The 22,113-nt window shown below is 27.3% G+C and overlaps 1 protein-coding gene across 3 annotated transcripts in view; it reads left to right on the forward strand.

Annotated features, from left to right (window-relative positions):
- The window catches only part of Hr3 (Hormone receptor 3), a 113,566-nt gene that overhangs the window by 48,402 nt on the left and 43,051 nt on the right, over positions 1–22,113 (forward strand). For 2 of the 3 annotated variants that reach the window (XM_065512125.1, XM_065512126.1), the window contains exon 1: positions 20,406–20,564. The exons of the other annotated variant lie outside the window; for it this stretch is intronic. In XM_065512125.1, the coding sequence (XP_065368197.1) occupies positions 20,438–20,564 (127 nt within the window). In that variant the 5' untranslated portion in view covers positions 20,406–20,437. Of the gene's footprint in view, positions 1–20,405; positions 20,565–22,113 lie in introns of those variants that run through there. 3 annotated transcript variants of the gene reach the window in all.

Here is a 22,113-nt window from a genome sequence, read left to right on the forward strand (position 1 = left end):
GTTACATTAACATTGTCCAAATGTTTTACGAAACAATGTGATCACTAAAAGATTATTCATTTAATTAAACAAGCTACAATTTAGAAAATATCATCCAACGAAATTTGAATCATACCTCCGGAAAGACTCGATTATTAATTCAACGTTAGCTATATCAATCAGAAGTTTTTCCTTAGGGAAGTATTTACAAATACATTACATTATAATATTGTTTGTTCTTACAAATGCCATGTAAGATCGAATAAATATTTGCTAAAAAGAGCTAAAAATGAAAGCAGCATAATAAATATTTTGGTTAAAATTTTTTTAGCTTTTTTATCATTCATAATTTCCGCATTTTTCATTTGCGACCTCATAAAGTATATATGTTCTGGATCGTTATAGATAGCGATAGCAACGGCCGCCTGTCCGTCTGTCTATTAAAATCCACTTTCCGAAGACCCCAAATAACTTATATGCATGATTGATACATCAATATATCCACTCCCTTTGGTGAAGGGAGTATAAGATTCGGCAGAGCCGAGGATAACTCTCTTACTTGTTGAGTTTGTAATTGACATTGTAATGATATCTTGAGTTCTGAAATTTTTCGAAAACGATTATCACAAGTCGGTAGCCCATACCCATATTTAACTGTAAAGACTTCACCTGATCGGTTCACAAATTTATCAACAAAGCACATTGTTTTTCATAAAAACCTAATTTTAAAGATATCGATTCATAAATGGCCCAAAAATTCTATGAATAAAAAACTCTATTTATAAAAAATCTAACTTTTTTACAAAAGTCATAAAAATCTAAAAAATAGAAAGTATATAGCTGGTTGTCAACTGCTGCAATATTTGAAAACCTGGATAAATTCAGAAATTTTGAAATCTTAAGGAGTGCGAGAGGTAATGTTATGACACTAGGATTGAGGTCAAAGGTAGCATTTTCAGACAGGCATAGAGTTTCAAAATTTTCAGACAGATTCTCATTGAGTTTCTTAAGGCTTCGAAGACATATCTATATTATCATAATAATTTATTTCAAAAGAAGTTTTAAATAATTTACCAGATTTTTCTTCATTTTTATCTTTTTTAAAAATAAATTTCTAAAAAAAAATTATGATATATAGAACTTTCTATATAGGGTTCTAAATCGGTTTAGATGGAATTGTCTAAAAATCTGACTTCATCTATCACACAAAAATGAAACTTCACAGAAACATTTTTATTGTCCCATGGAATTAATATGTAAATTTGTGATCAATTTTAAGCAGTTTCTTGAGTTCTAATAATATAGATCAGTGATCGCCATAAAGACAAAATGGATTATTTTAACATATGCAATTTCTTTCATTATTTGAATGTGATCAGATATTAATTGAGAATTTGAAATGAACTTCGTAGCAATTTGCGTTGTTTACTGATAAGTAACCGATCATGTTGTAGCTATGAGTGTCGATCGCTGATATAGATTATAAAAATAATTGTCAATTATCTCAAGCTTTAATTTTGAAATCATCACAAGATCTTTTTTATATTATTTGACATTCTTTGCTATTACAAAAGTTAGCAAATAAATATTCGCTGCATACAAGGTTTATGCTTATTCAGTCATGGATCCAGGTCAACTATTTGGAGGGAAAAATACATATATTAAAATTTATTTAGCATTTTCCTCTTTTTATATTAAAACAATTAGGAGAATTTCCTTTTTTCACCCCTGGGCTTATTTCACCATATATGTATGCAGTGAACTTACCTTTAAAATAACATGTCTGGTAAGATCATGCAAGATCGTATGGCAGTAAAGTTTAACTAATTTACAGACGTTTTATTTGAGATTGTTAAATATATTATGAAGAATCTAACAGTTTTAGAACAAGATCCAATATTTTTCCTGACACAATCTATTAAGAATAAATTTGTAATTCTAGAAAATAAAACAGTATTTCCTTTACAAGTAAAGAGTTTCTTTAATAATTTGACTCTTATTATATTTAAATTTGTTATTTGTTGGGAACATTATTTCACAATAATTAAATTTTTATTTAAATAATTATAAAAAACTTTAAAAACAAACAAACTATAAAAATTAAAAGTTTTAAAAAAAGGATTTTTGTATGAAAATATTAAAGTGTTTATTAAAATTATTTGTTAATTATAAAAAATTAACATACAAAGGACTAAAAAAAGTGATTTATTACCTTAATAGTTAAGAATATGATTAAAAATAATCTAAATGGCACAATTTACGTTAAAATTCCACAACAAAACATATTTTAACAAAAAAAAAAATTTCAAATAAATTTTTTTTTTAAAACACATCCAGTAAAAAAATAAGGATTAAAACACAATACTAAAGTAGTCAAAAAATGCTGTATGTATTTGAAAAAACAGTTGTTAAAGGGATAAAAGCATTTGGTAAAAGGATTAACTCCACATTTAGATTTTTTTTTAAATTTTAATGGAAAAGCTTATTTGATAGATTTGTATTCATTATTAAATTTCTTAATAAATAAGACAAAACACTACTAAATATAAAAGGCCTTAATCATAATCAATTTCTACAGGTTTATAAAACAAATTTTATATTGAAATTTTGTTTTATAAACCTTTTAAAAAATTGCATGTGAACAAGGGGGAAAAAGTTTAGTTTAAATTAATTTTTTTTTCTTTACTTTATGTTTTACTAGTTGACCGCCCCGGCTTCGCCCGGTAGCTATTTACTAATGTTAGTTCTCCAAGTTTCTCCAACCCACATACACATGCCTGTTCTTATTTATTGGCAAATAAAATATATAAATTCGTACTGCATACTTTAGGGAGATTTTTTTATTACAGTTGACTGGAGTCAAATTAATTGACGGAATTTTTTGATTTTTTTCTTTACAAACCATCTCCTGAAAATTTCGAATCGAATAAAACAAAAATCAGCCAAATCGGTCCAGCCGTTCTCACGTGATAACATTACATACATGGACCATTTCATTTTTATATATATAGATGAAGTTAAACTATTTAGCAAATGAACTAAATATTCATAGTTAGATAGAACAAGAACAAGTTTTGCTACTTGAAAAACCCTTTCAGCACAGCTTGTCGTTTTCAGGGAAAATATTCATTCTATAGAGCTTTTTGGTGTTTCAAAACCTATTTGATTTAAGTTTATCTAAAAAGCTGTATAACAAAAGATATTTAACATAGTTTTCAATCTATTTAATTACATTTGTTAATCCTAATAATGCCATTTTTTTTGTTGTTGTATAATTATTCATCTTTGAATTGCTTTCAAAGCATAATTGAACCTAATTTATGTGTGTCCAACTTAAATAGAAATCATTTGGGTTCAATGACCACCTCTAACATAATAGATAAGAAAACATAAAGAAATTTATTTCAAAAATGTTCTTTATTTTCATTTAACTCATACAAAAAAATAATTAGTGTGATTAACATTTAAGTCATTAGTTGTATTTCAGCAAGAAACAAATGCAGCCTAATTTATTCTTTAAAAGGTTATTAACGTTATTTATTAACTAACTAACGTTAGAAATGAAAAAAAAACCGTTTGTTTTCTTTAAATAGTAAACTTGTATTGCTAAAAAAGCAAAATCTTAAATGTTTGAGCAATACCTTGGTTTGCTTAAAACCTGATTTAGATTAGAGTTATTTGAAAGCTTTGTCACCCACTTACCGAAATTTAAAAACATGGTGGATTCTTTGTTGGACCTGAAAAGGAGAAGGAAAATATTTTGTCAGATCAATTTATTAAAATCATAAAAATTTCAGATGATTTAATTAAATTTAATTACAATTTCGATAAAATCAAAAAAAAAATTTTAAAGTTTTGAATTTGGACTTTATAGAAAAACGGGGACTTGTTTCCTAAGTATAGAATATGGAACATTGAAAACGATCTCAATTTTCTGTTTTGGATCAGATTCGAAAGATCACGCAGAGAAAAAATATAGTTGGGCATGGTTACTGTAACCATTTCAATATTGTTACAATTTTTTTAACTATATTATAGTCACAGTAACCATTTACATGATTGTATCAACCATATATATGGTTACAGTAAACAAATATATGTTTGTGACAACCATTCATATGATGAAGGACTTATCATATTATGGTGCTCTCGGCTTAAGGCTTATCATAATCTGAGAACAACATATTATGATAAAATTATTCATCATAAATATGGTTGCCACAAACATATATTTTTTACTGTAACCATATATATGGTTGATATAATCATGTGAATCATAAATTAACCATATTATGGTAACCACAAATGTAAATGGTTACTGTGACTATAATATTGTTAAAAATCTTGTAACACTATTTAAATGGTTACAGTAACCATGCCCAATTATATTTTTTCTCTGCGTGATTGTATTCTAATTCAACATATTTTTAACACATTTATTTGGCTAGGGCAAGGGGCACGATGGAATATAATATTGTAAATTAGTAGAAAATTAAGTTTTCTGTTTAAAAATTATGATTGAAACGTTTCAAATCGGTATTCAGGGTATACATACCATTCCATTTGTAATTTCTACATTTATCATTTGGATCGTTATAGAGAGCGGAGTCGATATAGCCATTACGTAGCCCCCAATTAATACATCAACACATACGCTATAGAACCGGTTCGTTTGCTATTTAAAATCGAGAAAATGGGCCCACAAATGGCTGAGATATAAGGAAAAACCAGGACAACCTCGATTTTTTACCTATTTTTGATCTATAGCTGGACTACTAAGTCATTAATATAGACAATATGGATATATAATTATAGATATTTTAAAGTCCAAATGCAATAGTAAGTCGGACCTACAATGGGTCAAAATAGAGTAAAATATTTTTTAACCCGATTTTTTTTAACAAAAAATTTTTTTTCTTTAAATTTTTATTTAAAATTATTATTGAATACAAATTTAAAGAAAAAAAAATTTTTGGAAAAAATTCAAACTAAATTTTTTTTAAAAAAATAAAACAAAAATTTTTGAAAAAAAATTTAATGTTCCTTAAATTTTATTTATCAAAAGCATTTATTTATTTTATACATCATTTCTTATTGTATAATATACAAAAATATGGAAAAGGTTCGAAATTTTGAATTAATTCTTAATTCAAATTAAATTTTATCTTTTATTCATTGCGTTAATGAATTCATTAAGATTATGAATGAATTCATAGGCATAATTTCTTAATACTTCAAACGTACTGAATTCATTACTTTGAGAATTCATTCTTTATAGACTTAATTCCTTATTCAATCATTCAAATTTTCTTTCATTCATAATCATTACAAAATAGCATAATAAAATTAATTTATTATCAATTCAAATCTTTTACAAAAAGGGTTCAGTTAAGTTTTTTCAATTAATTTTGTAAATGATTAAAAGCTAAACAAAAGCAAAGCTGAATGAAGAAATAGATTTGAATTAACAAAAATTGAATCATTCAAAGATTGAATGAATTTTATTCTGAACTAATTCAATTATCCAAAGCAACTAAACTAAGTTTTTCTGATTTTTAGGGTTCTGATTTGTTAAAATACACGGCTTTATTATGGGTTTAAATCCCGCTACAAAAGTCAAAATCATAAACTATATACATTTTCTTTAAAAGAATTGACAATCAGCTGCTTTTGTTTTGCTGTCATTTAATCAAATATATGTATGAGGAAGTCAGAGAGTGTCGTCATCAGATTGTTTTACATTTTAATCAAATGAAATAAAAAATATTTATTTCCAAATTAATACATTTCTTTTAACACAGCTGTAGCTATTTCTAAAAATATAAACTAAAGAAATATTTAATCATAGTTTCCGAAAATAAAAAAAAAACATACATATTCTAATTAACATACAAATATAACATCCCAGGTCATTAAACCATAGATAAGAAATTATTAACTACAAACCCATAAACATACAAAAAAAATAACAGAAATAAATATTGTTTACATTCTAACAACAAATCAATATTAAACAGATAAAACAAATTGGATAATATTAAAGAATTTAAAGGTGAAATATTGCAATTGAGATTTAAAAGTTTTGAAAACAAGGGAAAATAAACATAACTGAGTTTAGTTTTTACATTTGAATTTAAATACATAGTTCTTAATTTACTTTAGTTAGTCCTCCTTATTCATAATTAATGTTTAATTTGACAAATTCCCTTCATACAAATAAACACTTGAAAACAAAAAAAAAAAAAAACTCAAAATATACAAGAAAAAAATCTGTAGGTCATTGAACTGTAGATAAAGAATTATTGGGTGACTTTAACCAAATGCCCACAATAATCAAACACACGAACTAGAATGTTTGCAGATAAAGAAAATACAGTTATTTTTTTTTTTACAAATAACTAACTTTTATTAAAGTTTTATTGGAAAAAAAAAGAATTGTTTATTTAAATTAATTTTTACAGAAAATGCATTATAAGCAAAATAAAGTTTTATTACAAAAATAATCAATATTTTTTTTTGCAAACAAAAATGTCACCCACTTTAAAAATGCTGAAAATCAAGCAATAAACTGAAATTTAAATTTTTCATTAAACAAATTATGACTTTAATAGTTTTAGCTGTCAAAGAAATTTTTGTTTAGTTTGTTTTTTTTTTTTTGTTCTAACAGTCAAACAAATTTCTATCATTGTTTTGTAGCAGTGTTAGTTAGTGAGCGATTGAGCGAGTGTGTTGGTATGTGGGATAGCGGTAGTTTAAATTAAAACAACTACATTTTATGTTTTCCCCCCGCAAAAAGAAAGAGAAGCTCCCTAATATATACCCACCAGAGATGGAAAATTGTATACGATTGTACTTTTTCATACTCAAAAGTATGAAAGTACTAGAGTACCACGACTTATTTGAAGCATTCAAACAATTTTTAGTATATAAATAGTTAAAGGGACCGTAACAGTTATGAATTTTTTCATAAAAGGAAAATGGCGGAGTCGATATAGCCATGTCCGTCTGTCCTTCTGTGTGTTGAAATCAACTTTTCGTAGCCCCAAAATAACTTACATACATGTTTCATACATTAATATATCCGCTATAGACCCGGTTCGGTTGCTATTTAAAATGAAGAAATCCGGCCTACAAATGGCTGAGATAAAAAAATCACGACTATCGATTTTTTACCTATTTTTTATCTATATCTGGATTACTAAGTCATTATAGATTATATAGACAATATTTATACATATACGTTTCTAGCGCCATAATAATGCGGAATGGGTCCAAATCCGAAAAAATATTTTTTAATTCGATTTTTTTTACCAACATTTTTGTTTGCTATTTTTTTTACTAATAAATTTAAAAAATAATTTTTTTACAAAAAATTTTTGTTTTAAAAAATTTTCTCTTGTTTATTTTCTGTAGAAAATCTTGTGGATAACAGTATTTTCTATAGAAAATCTTGTGGATAACAGTATTTTCTATAGAAAATCTTGAGAATAACAGTATTTTCTATAGAAAATCTTGAGTATAACAGTATTTTCTATAGAAAATCTTGAGTATAACAGTATTTTCTATAGAAAATCTTGAGTATAACAGTATTTTCTATAGAAAATCTTGAGTATAACAGTATTTTCTATAGAAAATCTTGAGTATAACAGTATTTTCTATAGAAAATCTTGAGTATAACAGTATTTTCTATAGAAAATCTTGAGTATAACAGTATTTTCTATAGAAAATCTTGAGTATAACAGTATTTTCTATAGAAAATCTTGAGTATAACAGTATTTTCTATAGAAAATCTTGAGTATAACAGTATTTTCTATAGAAAATCTTGAGTATAACAGTATTTTCTATGGAAAATCTTGAGTATAACAGTATTTTCTATAGAAAATCTTGTGTATAACAGTATTTTCTATAGAAAATCTTGTGTATAACAGTATTTTCTATAGAAAATCTTGTGTATAACAGTATTTTCCAAAGAAACTCTTCTGTATAACAGTATTTTCTAAAGAAACTCATCTGTATAACAGTATTTTCTAAAGAAACTCTTCTGTATAACAGTATTTTCTAAAGAAACTCTTCTGTATAACAGTATTTTCTAAAGAAACTCTTCTGTATAACAGTATTTTCTATAGAAAATCTTGAGTATAACAGTCTTTTCTATGGAAAATCTTGTATATAACAGTATTTTTTATAGAAAATCTTGTGTATAACAGTATTTTCTAAAGAAACTCTTCTGTATAACAGTATTTTCTAAAGAAACTCTTCTGTATAACAGTATTTTCTAAAGAAACTCTTCTGTATAACAGAATTTTATATAGAAAATCTTGTATATAACAGTATTTTCTATAGAAACTCTTGTGTATAACAAAATTTTCAAGAGAAAATCGTGTATATAACTATATTTTTATAATCGATTTTCAATACAGAACTACAATAATTTGAAAATATTTATATAAAATAAATTTAAATTTTAGTACTCTGGGGGTGAAAAAAGCATTATTTCCGAAAATTTAATTTTCCATCCCCGATACCCACTCTCAAATACACACACACCCCCTTATTTTCTATCACTCACTCTCTGTTGCTTCCCCCGATGGCCCCAAACAACGGTGGGGACAACAAGCAACATTAAAACAAACATTAAGCAGTTTTTTTAGACAAACATTCATACATAAACTACAACTACAATTGTTTAGCCATCTCTTCCCCACACTTGTCCCACCACATCGAGCGATTTCTTTTGCCCACTGTGCTCCGCTCCGCACCGCTCAGTTGGTAGGTTGGTTGGTTCGTACGTTCGTACGTTCTTTCTTTCATTCAGTTCGTTATAAAAATGTTCTGTGTTCTTTCTATACTTTTGTTAGTAGAACAAGTACCTTAACTCAGCATAGGTCATTGGTCTTTTTCGGCGTCAACGAACGACTATCGGTACTCAACTCAGTCCCGTAGATACACACATATACACACAAACATAAACAAACACACACACACACATATAGCTACATACAAATAGACAGAAATATGTAAACATCCATACGTACATGCAAACAAACCCATAATAAATTGTAAAGCTTTAAGCAGAACGCTGCCATCGACAACGACGACGCCTGTAACGCCGACATGAATCTATGAATATTGTTCTCTGCCCCAGTGTACGTGGGCGCTGTGTAACAATAATTTTTCTTCATTTATTTATTTCTTTTTTTTACACAAACAGAAATGAAAATAAAACAAAAACAAAAAAGATTCTTTCTTCTCGCTGGCTGGTTTAAACAGCAAAAGAAAACTAGTTGTAAAGCGCAAGCGCATTTTCTAACGGGAGTCTAATATATTTAATGATGTTGCTGTTGTTAGTTGCTTCTTCTTTTTCCATTTCTTCTGTTGCTGTTATTCTCCACTATTATTGTTGTTGTTGTTGCAGTTATAACATTTTTCCACATGCCGTCATAGAAAAAGTTCAGTAGAGCAAAGTTTTTTTTTATGTGTTTTTCCACAGACATACTTACACAGTCGTGTTGTGTTGTTGCTGTTTTTATGAGATTTTCTCTAAATGACCAAATTTCTCTGCAAAGTTAACAGTGCAGTGTTGTATTGTTTTGATGCAAAAAGTCAACAACATGCAACATTTTTGCATTGTAATGCATTTATTGTTGCTGTTGTCTACGCTTTTCATTGCTTTACCGTTTGTTTTTGTAACTTGGTCATATGCTTGAGATGAATAGAAAGAAATTAAAAGAAAAAGAATTGGAATTTAAAGGAAGTTTTTATTTTTCTTCCCATTTGTCTTTGACTAGTATTCAATTACAGAGAAGAATCTAACTAAGAAAGAAGCACGAACAAAAGAAGGAAATAAAAGAAAAACAATAGAATAAAATAAAAAACATGAATAAAAAACATTCGTTATAGACAGATTTTTCCGTTATTAGACATTATAAAACACACTGGGAAAAATACTTATGTGTTTGAAACAATCAATAATATTTTGTTTATTTTGATTTAGTAGGCATAAATAAATCTTTTCCCAATAATCATTTTAACTGGAATTCAAGTTGGAAGCAAGTGTAATTCAAGCCTTGAATTACAATTTATATCAATATTATTCTCCAGTAAAAGGGAAACAAAAATTCAAGCCATATGTTTTTTTGGTAGAAAAACATTAAAATTTTTCAAGTTTAAAACATTCAAGTTAAGTTCCAACAAAATATTCAAGTGCTTGAATTTTTGGGGCTTTGCTAGTTATTGGTTTATATTTAAAGAAACTTCACATCGTTATTTTTAGTAGTTTTGTTGAGTTTAATTTCAGATGGCTGAGGATTGGTTGTTAATGACACACATACATACATGACACACTGGGTTGATTGACAAAAAAAAAATCCAGGGACAAAACGAAAAATGTTGTTCAAAGAAATTAATTTGAAACCTTCTGATATGGATAATATTTGGTATACATGTTATCCATAGCCTTACAAAATTTAAAGTTCTCCAGAAATTTGAAATTCGCTTTAGTTTGATTTTTATATGGGCGCAAAATACCTAAAGAAAAACTATTAATGCTTTGGAACTATTAGCCAGATTTTATAATTTTTGATCTCATATTAAAACTCTATGCATTAGCTTTTTTTCTAGAAATCCGTTTTTCATAAAAAATCGTCCTTGAACGAAGGATATCTCGAAAAAGGTACCTTCCATTTTCCAAAGATTCATGGGAGTTTCTCGAGTATATATTTGAATATTTATGTATATTTTTATAACTATTTGTTCAATTTTTATAAACTTAATCCTATTCTGTATTAAAAAAAACCAAATGTTTTTAATGTTAAGTTAAAAATTCACTTGGGCTGTATGACAGTTAAGCAGTTAAGATAGAAAATATATAATAGAACTTAAAAATTATACGATATTTTTAGCGAACGTTTTATGGTATCAATTTATATTGTTGAGACATTTATCTTTACTTTACTACTGCCAATTATATGTTTCCCTCGGAAAATGGTTTTTAGAAAAGACTAAAGGTAGGGTCACACACGGCTCATAAGAATTATATGTATTTGTAAAATAGATTTCAACCAATAAAATTATCGCAATTTATAGGGTCACAAATGACAAATGTAGAATTTGCAAACAAAAAAAAAAACTGTTCCGCATTTTCATTGTTAAACAATATTTGAAAACTTGATGCCAACAAACCCACAACCACTCATCAATTCAAGGAGGATATTGAATGTTTTCTCACAAAAGCCTGTTATAATTTCCATGAAGGAAACATGGGGACAAGTGTCTCCAAGTCTCCAGTTTTGTCGACTATTTTGGTAACTTTTTGACAATGAAGCGTCTACATTTTTTAGTTATGTCTTTGATGAGAAAAAAACAAAAACATGAATTTAAAGATGTCTCTTCCAACTGTTACAAATGTTAACAAAATATGCAGTTTTATTATCGACATCTACTTCAGAAAAGTACCAGAATTACTAAAATGTACTAGTGAGTTTCTGGTTCCAATGTCTACATATGGTCCCAAAAGAAGAACCTAGTCAATAGTACTATCTATAGCTCTTAAATAGCATTGTCTGGTACTGGTGACTGTGTCAATAGCAAGTCAGTACAGTTTCATTATTGAAATTTGAGAGAAATATTGAAACTTCATTTCGTTTTTACATGTCAATTCAAAGGTTTTTATTATTTTAGAACTGGCTGATATTGTCCTGCAGATACTTGTGCATATATGGGAAAATTTCTAACGAAATTTCGGTTTATTTCGATTTATTTTGTTAGCAGATTATCAATAGTACAGACATATTGTACCACATTTAACAGATTAATGCAGACTTTTGCACCTGTCTCATACTCAAATGACAGTTGTAAAAGATCAGCAATTTGTCGATAGAACTGAAATTATGTAAAAAGAATATGTAAGAGATTATATCCCTAAGAGCAAAGAAACTGAACTGTCATTTTGAGATGTGATGTTAAATTGACACCATTTAGTAACTATGTGACGCATTTGTCTACCTTTTCTCACAATTGGACAAGTAAAGTGGCAGGTCATTCACATTTTCACATGTCACGGTACTGATCATCAGTAAAATTCATCACGTGCTTATAATTTCTATTTGCAAGAATTATTCTATTAGTTATCATTGAAAACCTATTGACATTTGGCCAAAATTTATCAGAAATCAAATAAATTGTCTAATTTTAATAAAAACAAAAAATCGTTAAAGTTGAATTGTATTTTCATGATTAATAAAAAATCCCGTTAAAAATTAATTCCCCAAAATCCCACCAACATTTTTCTCACTGCACTTTTCTCTTCTCTTCGTAACATTTCTTCTGTTTGGGTTTGTTTTTGGGTTAGTTTAGCTTTTCATGCCAGTGGGTTTACACAGCTTTCTATCGTAACACACTCTTTGGTGGGGACTGTTGGTGTAGATATGTGTGTGTGTGAATGTATGTATGTATTAGTGATGGGGTTTACACACATACATAGATGCATACATATGTAATGTGTACACAATAAATAAATCATTTTTATGTTCCTGAATACTTGCAGTCTCTCTCACTTGGGCTCCCTCCATCATGTTCTCTTTTATATTTGTTGTAATTTGGTGGTTGCTTTAGTCATTGTAGTTGTTGTTATTAAGTTTTGTGTTTTATTTGGTTTCTTGTTGGTGTCTGTGTGCCACATGAAAATCAATGATGACGTATACATGCGTTGTGGGGCAAATACTTTGTTTTTTTAGTTGTATGTAGATTTCCTTACTATGCGATTAAAACAACAGCAAAAACATTATAAATACAACAAAATAAAGAAAAAATCATGCCGTTTATTTTAGTTTTTTTTTATTATTTTTGTTGATGTTTTCTTTGCTGTATGTGGATGTATGTATGTTTTCATTTAAATGTGGATGGATACCGGTATGCAATGCGGTTCACAGTGTTACGGGGTCATAAGCAGCAGCAACAACAACTATAATAATTTGTGATTACAACTTATGCAGCAGTAGTTTAGTTGTTGCAGTGCAAAAATAAAGAACAAAAATTATTGGTGTCAAAAATGGAGGAAATATTTTGTAAACATTTGTTTAATAATTCCAAAATATCATTGAATTCCTCAACATGCTTTCTACAATACATGAAGTTGTCATTGATCTTAACAATTTTTTTTCTGTTGCCGACTAAACCAGACTATATTTTCTACGATAAATTTCTATCAAAATTAATTATTGAACCGTTACTCTTCTGATTTCTAGTTAGAAATTTAAATCCCTGAAGACTTATTTGACAGAATGCCTATACAAATTAGTTTACCGTGAAATTAACCGGGTTTTTACATGTACACGATACGAATATTAAGGAAACTCATAAAAATTAGAAGGAATCGTAACGGTTATAAGTGATATCAAAGAATTTATTTTGTGACTTTAAAAATAAAAAAGAGTTTTAAATAGCCATAATAAAAAACTCATTTGAGGAGTTTTATTTTTCCCATTAAAAAAAAATAAAACTAAATTGAGGAGTCTTATTTTTCCCTTCAGAAAATAAAACTCATTTGAGGAGTTTTATTTTTCCCGCCAGAAAATAAAACTTATTTTATGTAAATTGATTATTATAATTTGTAAAGCACCTTGCATTGCATTTGAATAAATTGTCATTATAATAAAATCAAGTGGGATTTTATTTTGTTATTTTTTGATTCCTATTATCAAATTGTTATTGTTTTTTTTTCCTTCAACAAATAAATTACTACAAACATTATATCAGATAGACTTAATAAAGAAAGATACCGAAAAAAAGTAGAAAATAAACGAAAAGAGTTTTATGTTCGACGGTAAAAATAAGACTCCTCAATGGAGTTTTTTTTTTTTGAAGGGAAAAATAAGAATCCTCAAATGAGTTTTTTTTCTGACGGGAAAAATAAAACTTCTCAAATGAGTTTTTTTGTGACGTCTATTTAAAACACTTTTTTAAGAATTTCGTGTGAACTTTTATTTTTACGTTGAAAAATAACTGTTAACTGTGAAAAAAGTAGAAAATAAACGAAAAGAGTTTTATGTTCGACGGTAAAAATAAGACTCTTCAATTGAGTTTTTTTCTGAAGGGAAAAATAAGACTCCTCAAATGAGTTTTTTTTTCTGGCGGGAAATAAAACTCTTTTTTTAAGAGTTTCATGTGAACTTTTATTTTTACGTTGAAAAATAACTGTTGAGTTGAGAAGTTGAGATCATTTTTTTTAATATCACCATAGATTCTGAAAAAGCACATCAATACAAATTTATTGGTATGTCATATAACAGTCTCTGTTGATTCTAACAGAGTTTTTGATTTTTTTTTAATTTAATTAATTTTAAATTAGTTAATGAGAAACTTAAATTGCCATTATTAGATTGTTCTCTTTGAGCCGACCACTGGTTTTAGCCCGTGTCTGTTTAAACACTTGATTAAAAGTTGTTAGCAGATAATTAATTGTATTGAAATATCACAGTCCTATTTTATCTTCTGGCAATTGATCAAACTTTTGAGAAATTCAAGAAGCGAGAATGAGAGATGTTTTTTTTTTCAAATTTTTCTATCCAGCGATCTTCATTACTATTGTGGTCGATTTCACTGAAATTTTTACTTGTAAATTAAACAAAAATTTTCCTACACAAATTGTTTTCTTGCTTAACACTGTGCCGCATGGCATAATAATCTTTTTCAACAAAACAAAACATGAGACGATGTTAAGCCACTGGGTCATAGAACTTTTTTATTCTCCACCCATTGCAACAAACATGCTTCTGGTTGTTGTTTTTATTTTGTATATGTATATCCATATATAAGTACATGTGTATTTTTATGTTCTTTTCCTATAAATTTCTTCTTTTTGGGGATGATGGTGGTTTGTACGACGGATGACAAGGTGCGGTGCGCTGCGGGGCCGAGACATAGTAACCAACCCCTTTTTCTTTTATATTAAAATGACAATTTTTTGTAGTTGTTGCTGTTGTAGTTTTATGCTGTTTTTCCATATCGATTTTTCAAGTTAAAACAAATCATAAAAGGAAAGTTTGTGGCATATAGACACACACACTCTGTTTTTTTTTTGTTTTTGTATAGCATGCAAAAAGTAAAAAATAAATTAATGAGGGATTATTAAGACATTAAAGGATTTTATGTTTTACAGTTAAATTAAATTGGTGTTTTTCTTTTTAAACATTGAAAAGGGTCTAGATAATAGAAATATAATGAAATGGATTTTAAAGTGTGTTAATAATAAATGGTTAGTTTGTGTAGAACATGCTTGTTAATTGAATTTAGGGGATATTTGAAAAAATATTGATTTTAAAGCTAACAAGAATTTAATATTCATTTGGAACGCACAGAGAAAAAATTTGGTTTATAAAAAGTAATTATTCATATGATTGCGGTAACCATAATATGATAAAGTTAAGATTCACATGATTATCGGAATCATATATATGATTGTAGTAAATAAATATTTGTTTATGGCAATCATGTTCATGTTGAATCATTATATAATATGCTGTTCTTAGATTATGATATCCATAAGCCGAGAACAACATAATATGGTAAATTCTTCAACATAAAACGGTTTTCACAAATATATACTTATTTGCTGCAACCATATGTATATATGATTGCTACAATCATGTGAATAGTAATATTACCATATTATGGTTACCACAATCATATGAATAATTACAGTTACCATAATATTGTTTAAAAACCTTTAAAAAGGTTTAAATGGTTACAGTAAACATGCACAACTATTTAAAAACACATACATATATGAGTAAACATATTAGAGAACAGGTTCGAAACATTTATTTTTGAAAAATTAAAGAACTATTTTCCAATTTTAAAACCTTTAATCAAAAACAGATTCTGTTAAAAATAACACAGGGCAACAAAATCGAAAAAAAATGTAGAGGCTTTTTAAACCACTACACAATTTTGATGTATTATGGTCCCAGTAGTACAAATATGGTCCAAATTTTAAATTCAATGGAGAGGTTTTTAAAAAAAAAATTAAGTAAAATTGTAAATTTTTTTATGCGTTTCTCCACATAATTAATGATTACTCATAAACGGTTAGTCCGATATTATTAAAATAAACTTAGAAAAATTTAAATTTACATAACCTTTAATCCATTTATATATTGCGTTTTAATCGGCTCAGTACTTTCGGAGTTATAATAACAAATTGAAGCAAAAAATAGATGTTTATGTGCAAATATTTTGGTTTTAAAAAAATTATGAAAAATCGAAAACGGCAGAAATTGTTCAGCTTTGTTGCTTTAACGCAAAGCCACATGTAATAGGAACAAAATGAGAGATCGATCATAAAACTCGTTTGATTCTTTTCGAATTTAATCACAATTAAGTGATTTCGCTTATTTTCATAAAATTTTAGTTTTTTGTTTGATATACATGAAACTGAGTAGTTAATGTTCTTTTTTCCATTAATTAAATGATGAAAACATTTTCACCATGCTATGTACAAATTTTCACACATATATTGCGTTTCAATCGGCTCAGTAGTTACGGAGTTATAATTACAAATTGAAGCAAAAAATAAATTTTTGTACGTGAAAATAACAAATTTTTTTGTTTTAAAAAATCATGAAAAATCGAAAACGGCAGAAATTTTTCAGATTTATTGCTTTATCGCAAAGCCACATGGAATAGGAACAAAATGAGATATTGATCATAAAAATTTATGGATTTTTTATCGAATTTATCACAATTAAGTGAATTCGCTCATTTTCACAAAATTTTAGTTTTTTTGTTTGATATACATGAAACTGAGTAGTTAATGTTCTTTTTTCGATTAATTAAATTATGAAAACATTTTCCCCATGCTATGTACAAATTTTCACACATATATTGCGTTTCAATCGGCTGAGTAGTTCGGAGTTATAATAACAAATTGAAGCAAAACATATATTTTTAACGAGAAAATAGAACATTTTTTTCTTTTAAAAAAATCATGAAAAATCGAAAACGGCAGAAATTTTTCATATTTATTGCTTTATCGCGAAGCCACATGAAATAGGAACAAAATGAGATATTGATCATAAAAATCGATGGATTTTTTTTTGAATTTAATCACAATTAAGTGAATTCGGTCAATTTCACAAAATTTTAGTGTTTTTGTTTGATATACATAAAATTGAATGTTCTTCAAATTTTGAGATCTGATAATTGAAGAACTTTTTTACTGCACAATGGATATCAGTGTTTTCAGTAAATATATTTTTTCCTCTCCAACAAACTTTAAAATTTTTTTTTTAAATTTATTTGTGAAAAAAATTTTATGACAATCACTTTTTTTCAAAATTAATTTTTTTATTTTTTAAATTTTTTAAAAAAAAAATTTAAATTATTAGTGAAAAAAATGTTATGACCAAAAATTTTTTTGGTGACAAAAAAATTCGGTTTCAAAAATAAATTTCCCGATTGTAGGCCCAATTTACTATGGCGTTATATATGACGTTGCAAAGATCTTTGAAGTATCTATCATTAGATATATGTACATACTGTCTATATTAATGACTTAGTAATCCAGATATACATATGTAGATATAAAATCAAGGTTGTTCTGGATTTTTCCTTATATTTCAGCCATTTGTAGGCCGTTTTTCTCAACCAGGTCAAAAATTATTTTACATTTTCCTTTTTTTTCCTTTTTTATATGAAATCTTTTTTTGGGTTTTGAGGGGGGATTCCTATTTCACCCCCTCTGGATCCTGGCCTGCGTTTGCCCCTCATGGTTTAAGAAATTAATTAAAGAATACAACAAGAAAATTCTTATTTTTTGCTATACTGGATGTGTTTTAAAAAAACCAATTGATTTCATAAAAGTTTATCTCGATCTTATTTTTATTAATATTTTTCTTTTCTTTCTAATTTTTATTTTAGGAAAATTTCTTAATTTCTTTTCATCATAGTTCTTATATTCTTATTATTACTATTATGCGTGTTTTGAGTATTTAAGTTGAAAATTTAAACAAAATGTTTTTTATACTAAATACTATACAAACTTTGAAACAAAGTCCGTGTCGCAAAAACTGTAATTATGGGTCAACCAATAAGGGCCTTTAATTAGAGGCCTATATAGATAGACTATAATAAATATAATAGAACACAGAAAGAAAGGAGGGTGTGTTACATTTATTTTTGATTTGTTTTTGCGTGGGAGAAAGAAAAGAAAAGAAGAAGAAGAAGAACAAAAGCATAAATTTGTTTTTTATTACAAAAAAACCAATTCCACCAAATGTCTTCCGGAATAAATAGTCGTGAAATTTTCGTGTTTTTGGATATTTTGATTTGGAATCAAACAAAGCGGAGAAATCGACAAAACAATGATAATAACAATAACAACAGCAACAATAATAACAGCAGTAACAGTAACATAAGCAGAAGCAGCAGCAGTCACAGCCACAACAACTCTAATAAAACCAGCCTGATTAAAAGTGCTGGTGCTACAAACCTCAGCAGCACTGCTCAGACCAACAAACAAAAGTCGCAACATTTGAAACATTCAACTTTAGTAGGGCCAACGTCATCGTCCACGACATCTTCCTCATTGTCGTCATCATCATCATCAGTAGCAGCAGCAGCAACAGCAGTAACAGCAACTAAAGCTGCAGCCACAAAAACAAAAACAGTGAAAGTGATAAAGTGCAAAAATACAAATAAAACTATTACAAAATTAAATAGTAACAATAATAATAATAACAATAACAATACAACTATTATTAATAATAAAAAAATCAACAACAACAACAAAAGCAATACAACAAAAACAACAGCAACTAACAACAATTTGATGAAAAATCAAATTGAAATTTTACACAAATTCAGCTGAAACTTTCTAACACAAAACTAAACTAACACACGAACAGATAGATACATTATCAAATCAATCATTGTTAAACTACAGCGGGAATGTGTAAGGTAATGAATGTGTGAACAACTCTGTGCGAACTAAATGATTCATTTAAAGAAAGTATGAACAGAGTCAAGAAAAAAAGAAGCCACCACCACTAAAAAAAACTCTTCTTAAACATCTTTAAGTTTTTGCTTTCGTTTTGAATTTTTTGACAACTAAACAGAAAACTTGTGGTTAAATTATAATTTCACTTCAAACTCAAAATTCATCATTATAAACCTCTTAAAGAGGTGAGGAGGAAAAGGTGACAGCTTGAATTTGAAATGTAAAACTTAAACAGAAAAATACTGGTATTTAATCTTTCAATTACTACCTACAAATTCTATCAAAAATTTCGGTTATTTGGAACAATTTTCTAACTTTTTCAAAAAACAAAAATTATATAAAACCAAACAAACAAACAAAACAAACCCTAAATAAAATAATAATCCAAAATCAAGGCTTTAAAAATTTATAAAATAATTTAAAATAAATTTTAAGAAATTAAAATAAAAAAAATCAGAACAAGTGTCTTAATAACAAAAAATAAATAAATAAATTAGCAAATACAACAACCCTAATAAAATAATAAATAAATCCAACTACAAAAATATTAAACAAAATATATACATAAAATTTAATAAAATTATAAATAATTCAAACCAAATTTGTACCTATCACTTCATTAAATACATAAATAAATCAATAAAAATTAGCTAAAATAATAAATAAATAAATAAAATTATATATACAACCTTTAAAACAAAATAATAGAGGACTGTGATACTAGTATTTCACATCAAATTCAAGTTAAATTTATAACAAACAAACCAACCAACAAATATTTAAATAATATTTATAAATTTATATAACAACAACAAAAAAAAAACGCAACAATTTATTATAATAATCATCAACACAAATTGGCATTTATTAAACAAAAAACAAAAGAAAATTTATTTTAAAAACCCCCCTCTCATTAAACCAAGTGCAATGTTAGCCCCAGATTTAACAGGGCCTTAAAAGAAAAAAAAACAAAAATCTAATAGAAAAATTATTAAAAAGAAAACATCAAATGTTTCAATATTAAACAACAACAAATAATAATAATAAATAATAAATTAGTAATTAGCATTTATTTATTTTATACATACAAAACAAATAACAAACAAACAAAAAACCCTTATTAATTAACAAATACGATTTGTTACAAACAAAACATTAAAAACAAAAGAAATTTGTAAAAAAAACAAGAATTTTTTACAAAAAATATTAATAAAATAATAAAAACATATATATGCCTTAAAACAAAAATTTTGTGAATAAATATTAGTATAACAAACAAAATATATTAAAAAAAATAAACATTATAACATTTAAACATTATTATTATTATTACAAATAATTAACAAGCAACATTTAATAACTAAACTAAAGAAAACAACAACAACAACAAGATTTATTTTAAATTCTTTTTTTTAATTTGACTTCAAACCACAACAAAAAGTTAATAAATTAAGCAAGTATAAAATGTATACGCAACGCATGTTTGATATGTGGAACAGCGTTACATCCAAACTGGAAGCGCACGCCAACACATTGGGACAAAGTAATGTACAATCGCCCGGACAAAATAACTCAAGTGGATCAATAAAAGGTAAAAAAAATAACAAACAATCAACTAAATATAATAAAATATAAGAAAAATAACAAAACTAAAAAAACTTTAATCAAAATAACAAACAAATTAATCGAATTTATCATAAAAATATGTAATCAATTCAATGAAATAGTGAGTTTTTTATAATCAAAACGATTTGGAAGGGCATATTACAGAAATAGTAATCATGATCTCAACATATCACAAAGTCAAAAGTTCTATTTATTATACATAGAACATAATTATAATGATTGCACCAGAATCATATCAACATTTTTGCAACTTTTTTTAACATATTACGATCACTGTAATTTTGTATATGATTGCGGTAACCATAATATGATTGAAGTAACCATAATATGATTGCGGTAATCATAATATGATTGCGATAACCATAATATGATTGCGGTAATAATAATCTTCACAATACCTAATTGTTCTCGGACTACGGTTACTCTGAGAACGACATCTTATGCTATAATTAATGATTCTTCATGAATATGATTGCAATAAACATATATTTATATAATACAATCATATACAAATAACCTCAAAAGTGAGTAAACATCAGTGAACATTCAGCCCAATTTACAACAACCGCAACCGAAACTTTTAAATTTTAATAGATGGATAGATTTTCAAATGTTCATTATCTTAGAAAAAATCAAATAATTTATTGTGATTAAATTTAAAAATGGGGAATTTTTTAAAATTGTTTGCTTTTAATTTGAAATATTTGTACAACATAAATTTATTTTAAAGTATTGGTCATTGTTAGCTATGTCCTTTTCCCATCTTTCTGGCAACATAAGGATTCCAACCCAAATCATTTTTGAGCCCAAGAACGAATCAAGCCAAAAAATACACTGTTTCAAAGTGAAACGTATTTTAGAGAGAGTGTTGTGCTGCGATCGAAACAGATAGTACTCGGAAGGGGCATGGTCTGGACTATAAAGCGGGTGAGCAAAACTTCCCAACTACTTCCTTCTAAATACTTTTTAACATGTATTGCAACATCTGGCCGAGCGTTGTCATGATGGAATATTACAGTTTCATATCTGGCCGCATATTCTGGGCGATTTTAGGGAAATATTCGCTTCAAACGAATCAGTTGCATTCGGGCCGGATTTCAGCAGCTCATAATAGATAGGACCATTGTTGTCCCACCAAATACAGAGCATTACTTTAGCGCCATGGATATTTGGCTTTGGTGTCGAGTCTGCTGGTTAGCCGGGCTTCCAATACGATCTCTTACGCTTCGGTGCAAAATTTATTTTCTTTTATAACGTTGAAACATCATTTCGGACATGCAAAATTGTTATTTAAGGTATCTGGGCATGGTACCCAATTTTCCTGCTTTTGGATGAATACTGCTGCTCGCAAACTTTTCGAAATTGCTGATTGAGTAGCTTGCAATGATTTTGCAAGCTTTTGTTGAGTTTTACAACAATTTTAAAATTTGTCTGTCAAAACTCTAGAACTAATTCAATGGGTGCAGATTGGGTCTGTTTTCATGCTCAGTAAAACTGCCATAACTCAAAATATG

The sequence above is a fragment of the Calliphora vicina genome, chromosome 5 (assembly GCF_958450345.1).
Source record: "Calliphora vicina chromosome 5, idCalVici1.1, whole genome shotgun sequence".
In the NCBI taxonomy this organism is placed as follows: Eukaryota; Metazoa; Arthropoda; class Insecta; order Diptera; family Calliphoridae; genus Calliphora; species Calliphora vicina.